A 6112-nucleotide genomic window follows, 5' to 3' on the forward strand; every position below is an offset into this window, starting at 1 on the left:
GTGTGTGTGTGTGTGTGTGTGTGTGTGTGTGTGTGTATGTGTGTGTGTGTACGTCTGTGTGCGTGCGTGTTTGAGAGTGTGTGTGTGTGCTTGTGTATATATATGTGTGTGTGTGTGAATGTGCGTGTTTTAAGGTATGGACATGGACATCCGCACACCTGCAAACACATTGCAAATCTTAAAGTCAAAATTTGACACAGATACCGAATATGTCACAGTACTTTAATTTTAAAGGAGAAAACTTCAAACTGGAACACTCAATCAATTTCAGTCTCGAAAGTAATCTCAATACTGAACCATTTTAACGGACTTGACTTTCATGGCGACGTCTTCCCCATGCCACGTGGGTTGCCATAGATGTCTGTTTGCCCAAAACTCCATGCTCTTGTTGGCGTAAGCGTCGTGCCAGGGTTGGGGGTACGGGTAGTTTTTGAACCCCTCATTGAAAAACTTACCGCCGACTGCCACGTTCAGGATCAGTTTGAACTGCAAAAATGGTGGAAACAAATCAGCGGTTCAGTTCATAAGACATAGGAGTATAAACACTACAAGAACAAAATCGGTTTAAACAAGTGTTTGTTGACTTTGGTTATATCTATACAAGGAAGCGTTGCACAAGAACATCATTATATTGGATAGAGTGGTCGTACCGACTCCAAAGTGCGTTTAATATAACAGACATATTCTGCCAAAGTGTCCTCAGAACTTTTGAAACAGCAAGAAGAAAATACGCTTTCCCTAGAACTACAAGATGTCGAACTCGGCTAGGCTAGTTCAGAACGCTTGTGCCTGAGAAAGAACAACGGGTGAATATTTCACATATCACTCCAGTTACCATGACAACTCACTCACCGGGCGGTCAAATGGCGCGTCCTTGCCCCCACTGGCCCAGATGTTGTCACCTTGCAAATGACCTTCATGCCAGTGACCTTGAGGCGGCGTTATGAAGGCCTTTATGGTGTGGTTGTCAATGCCAAGTCTGTGCAACAAGGTCAATATCAAAAATAAAAATAATAAAACAGAAAAAGGTGAGTGTATGGAACGTGTGATTATACAGAGAAAAAAACACACACAAAAACTTCACCAGAACTTTGACCTAACGGTCTTTAAAATGGACGAACAGAATACACCAAAGACAGAATAATAAGGACAGCTGGTGATCACTATCCGTGGATGTTACTTCCTCTAAGATGGCAAAGGCCATCTGATGAGTTAGAGTCAATAAAGGAACTAAAACCAAATCTGACAGGCTACATATTACGATACCATATTATCTGTGTGCATTTATGTCAATGGATCGTTGTTTTTCATTCAAATAGAAATACTTTCCAGAGAAGGCCCTTGCTTGAATCAAACGAGATGTTTTGTTTAAAGCCCCAGTCTACCTCAAATGGTTTACAGAACGATTTAAATCTTTCCACGAAAAAAAGCAGTTATAACCTTATGGAAAACACATGCAATAGCATTTAATAGCGTTACAAGACACAGTTCGTTTAAATGGCTATTTAAGCTCGCGTAAACCACACACCTGTTTTCGCGGTTAATCTAACCCCTGAGCCATCATGAACCCGTGTGATCCACTTTCCTTTTTTTTCACAATTTAGTCGTCAGTTTGTGATTTCAATGCGACTCGCAGGATCTGCAATAGCACGTTATTGTGTACCTCTGAATCTAAAATGCAACCAACGACTGTGAGTCACGCAAACTTATCGGCGGCGATTGGCTTCAAAGAAGCAAACTGCTATGCAGAAACTTCGTCTTCTTGGGAAACACGACCTTCCGGGCTCCCTTTTTTCAAACTTTCAAAACTTATATTGTCTTAATGAAACAAGATTTCTGTTAGGATTTAAAAATGTTTGGGTAACAAGTTGCCATTTATTAATTAGATTTTAAAAGTTAGTTCTAGCGCCAAAACGAGGCGTCCGATTTGTCTCATTGTAAATCCATTCTGGCTGCACGAAATAAATTCTTTGAAAAATACTCGCAAATACTCGCTCTTTACAGAGGGCACCTAGGATGTTCCCAAGCGGAAGGGTGTTTGTACTGTGTGAAAAAGCCTGCCAGTGTATGTGACCAGAAACTGATGGTTTACGTGAAGCTGAGTGTGGCTTTAAGCTTTGGATCCTTTTCTGAAGAAATCTACGTTCGCAGACACAGTTCAAATCCACTGAGGGGAATTTAGGTACGTTGATCTGTCAAGAGTAGAGTGGTGTGTGTGTGTGTGTGTGTGTGTGTGTGTGTGTGTGTGTGTGTGTGTGTGTGTGTGTGCGTGCGTGTGTGTGTGTGTGTGTGTGTGTGTATAATAGAGAGAGAGAGAGCGAGAGAGCGAGAGAGAGAGAGAGAAAGAGAACTCAGGAACTCAGGAACTCAGGAAATTTAATGCGAGGCCACCGGCATATACGCATGGGGGTTTACAAAAGACACAGGAAAAAATAGGAATAAAAATCCACAACAAAATTTCATGGTTGTACAGAAACAAGAGAAATATATATCGTGGCACGAAAATTTACAAATTTTGTCTCAAAGTATCAGTCATAGCAACAATTGCCTGTTTGAAATTTCTTCATCACGTGTTTTCATGGCATAATAACAATACATGGCTACAGCTCTATTAATGTATATACTCTCATTTTGTAGCAGAAAAATCAAGGGTGGTACATGTACATTGTCAGTGAAATATTTCAAAATATATTTTACACGTAAATCCTGGTATTTTGGGCAATGTAGCAGAAAATGTATTTCGTTTTCCACAGCAGGACAAAACGGGCACGTGTTTGGTACAGCACTATAGCGTTTGTTTCCACTCAGGTCAATAATACCTAGGCGTAGTTTGACAAAAATGTTTCTAAATTTAGTAAGTGTGATATCTGTTAGGTATTTTTCCGGCTGCAATAAAGACTTGAACGAACTATACGTTGAAAATCTATCACTTTCCATTATCTTACCAAACCATTCCTGCTTATAGCAGTCAATCAAACGCTGTCTAAACGCACGCAGAAAAGCTTTTTCATGAACAACACCACCATTCAGCCATACAAAGGAAAACCCACACATATCCAAACAACGCTTTACCGAGCAAGCCCAATTTTGCAAATCAACCTCATTTCCGGGTAACCTTGAAAATCTTTTTTTATCCATCTCGTACGCTTGTCTAGGTAATCTAACCAAAAACATGTTCTGCAGCTTTAGCCAGTACCTGATAACACTGACAGTACTGTCAATGAATAAAGGGAAACGACCGAGTTCTCCATATGCCATCGCGTTTGGAGTTCTTGGTAAAACATTCAAAAATCTTTTACAAGCAAACAAATGCGGAGATTCAACAGAACGAAAGCATGTGATACCCCATATTTCAGAGGCGTACAAAAGCATAGGTTTTACTAGCGCATCAAACAATTTAAAAAATACACTAACATCCATGCTACCTAAGCTCCACATTGTTTTCATGATTTCTACCACTTTTCCCTTGGCTCTGCCTGCAAATTCTTCTAAAGCAATGTCAAATGATAATTTTGTTGTCAATGTGACACCCAAATATTTATAACTGTTTACAACATCCATAGGTTTACCTTGATAAAACCATTTTTCTGTCTTAGATAGATGACCGCCTTTCCGAAAAACCATTACTTTTGTTTTCTTTAAATTTACACTGAGGCCAAGGGCAGAGGAGGCTTGTTCAAGATTGTTCAATTGGTTTTGTAGTCCAACAGGTGTTGTAGAAATCAAACAAATATCGTCAGCAAAAAGAAGCAAAAAAATTTCTTGTAATCCAGGCAAAAACTGAACACCATGCCTTCCATTTGAGGTTACTTTATCGGCTACTTCAGTAATTAACAGGGAAAAAATCAGGGGAGACAACATGCAGCCTTGTTTCACCCCGGCAGGGCAATCAAAAAAGTCAGACACTTCAGGGCCCCATCTTACACATGACTGGACAGAATCATAAATCCCTTGTAGCATACGGAGCATTTTCGTCGAAGTTTTTATTTTTTGAAGAACGACCCACAAACTATCCCTGTCTACAGAATCGAAAGCTTTCAAATAATCAATAAAAGCAACGTACAGTTTACTTCTCCTTTGTCCATACAGACATTTCTTAATCATAGTCACAAGTGTAAAAAGATGATCAATAGTTGAATAGTTTTTTCGAAAACCAGCTTGTTCTTCACATATCTTGTGTTCACTCTCTGCCCATTTATACAGACGCCTATTTAGGATGGAAGTAAAAACTTTACTAATAGTACTCAGGAGGGAAATGCCCCTATAATTTCCAGGATTATTTACATCACCCTTTTTCAGTAAAGGAACTATCACGGACTGACTCCATTGTTTAGGAAACACACCAGTGTCATAAACACGGTTAAAGAACTTAGTGAGAAAAGGGGCAACAATATCCTCAGCTGCTTTTAGAAATTCTGCTGGTATTTCATCAATACCAGAAGCTTTCCCTGCTTTTAATTTTCGAATGGCTTGTTTTACCTCAGCTAACGAAATTTGTTCATCCAATTCATAAATATGTACATCTTCCTCACTTTCTTCATTTATTACATTTTCGTTTTGTTCAGGCGTTGAAGCTGTGTGCTGTCCCAAAATGTTTTCAAAGTGATCTTTCCAGACATCGATATTTATAGTAGCACGGTTTCTCTCCCTTGGGCGAGACCGCTTTACCGTTGACCAGAACATGGAAGGATTTTTTCTGTTTTCTAGTAAAGAATCTTGTACTGATTTTCTATGTGCTTTCTTTTTCTCTTTTATCATATTTTGATATTCAGATCTTTTTTGCAAATACTGTAGTTTATCCTCAACCTTTCTAGTGCGAGAGTACCGACTAAGTAATCTATTAACTTCACGTTTTCCCTCCCTACACTCTGTGTCAAACCATCGGCTCGTACGACGCTGACGGCCTCCAAAAAACACCGTGCGTCGCATGCACCGACCCGCTTCTAAAAGCGTGTTTACAAACATTGTCAAGGCAGCGTCAGAGTTATCATCAATACATGCAGCAGCGTCATCGATGGCAGTTTGACCTTCACGTGAAGAAAGAAAATCTAAAAATACCCCAGCTTTGGAGGAATCCCAAGTCAGTTTCTCTGAACTAGTCTTATTCTCACTGTCTACATCAGCGTCAATTTTTAGGGCAGCACACACATCTAGCCGAACAGGCATATGATGAGACTCAATGCGGTTGACAACAGAAAACATATTTACATATTCAACAAAATCAACTGAAGACAAAAAGTGATCAATAGTACTATTTCCTCTTTCAGACACAAAAGTGAATTTATCATCGAAACCTGGTTGTACTAATCCATGCAGAGGTACAAGGTGAAACATGCAGCAAAACTGAATCAGTATTTTACCAAAGTTATTTGTCAAAACATCTTGTGATTTTCTTTCAAAAACATTACCATCCTCATCGTCATCTTCTTCATCAACACATTCAAGACACCAATCCCCTATTCGGGCGTTCAAATCACCTCCAAGTAAATAGTACACATCCCTGCCAGCTTCCATTAAAGACAAAATAAACTGTTCTAGCATTTCTAGAGTACAATCATAATCTTTTTTATCATAGTACACACTGCCCACTGGATGATTATACAGACCAATAAACATCATGTCTTTCTCACAACCAAACAATTCTTTTGAAAGTTTTACGCACAAAACATTTTCACTCTTGGTATCAATAGTCTCAACAAAATCCGACAGACATTTACGAATCAACATAACAGTTCCACCAGAAACATGGCCCATCTTGGTCAGTTTCACACCTGGTGAATGAAGAACAATGAAATCACTAAAATAGGTACTGAAGTCAAAGCTTGGCAAAGTAAAGGTTTCAGACAAAAAGCAAACATCAAAAGAAGTTATGTAATCAACAAAATCAGGGTCAGTTAGCTTGGCAATCAACCCATTTATATTCCAACAAAGAAATGAAAAAGAAGTATTCAATTTGTCCTTATTTGCTGTTGCAACATTATTTACATCAGGTGTGTTTTTGTCATGTGCTTGTGTGTCTTGTTTGTTTGCATTGTCATAGCCTTGGCCACGCCCCTATTCGCTGTTTCCTGCACGGGTGGGAGTTCCACGCACGTTGCGAATGTAGGCCGAG

The 6112-nt window shown here is 39.3% G+C and overlaps 1 protein-coding gene across 2 annotated transcripts in view; it reads right to left on the reverse strand.

Moving 5' to 3' along the window:
* Positions 1-206: 206 nt before the first annotated feature.
* The window catches only part of LOC138962352 (beta-1,3-glucan-binding protein-like), a 20726-nt gene continuing 14820 nt past the window's right edge, over positions 207-6112 (reverse strand). For both annotated transcript variants that reach the window (XM_070334146.1, XM_070334136.1), the window contains exons 9-10: positions 853-979; positions 207-486 (exon numbers count right to left, since the gene is read on the reverse strand). In XM_070334146.1, coding sequence (XP_070190247.1) covers positions 286-486; positions 853-979 — 328 coding nt within the window. In that variant the 3' untranslated portion in view covers positions 207-285. The remainder of the gene's footprint in view (positions 487-852; positions 980-6112) is intronic.

This window comes from Littorina saxatilis, linkage group LG1, assembly GCF_037325665.1.
Source record: "Littorina saxatilis isolate snail1 linkage group LG1, US_GU_Lsax_2.0, whole genome shotgun sequence".
NCBI lineage: Eukaryota > Metazoa > Mollusca > Gastropoda > Littorinimorpha > Littorinidae > Littorina > Littorina saxatilis.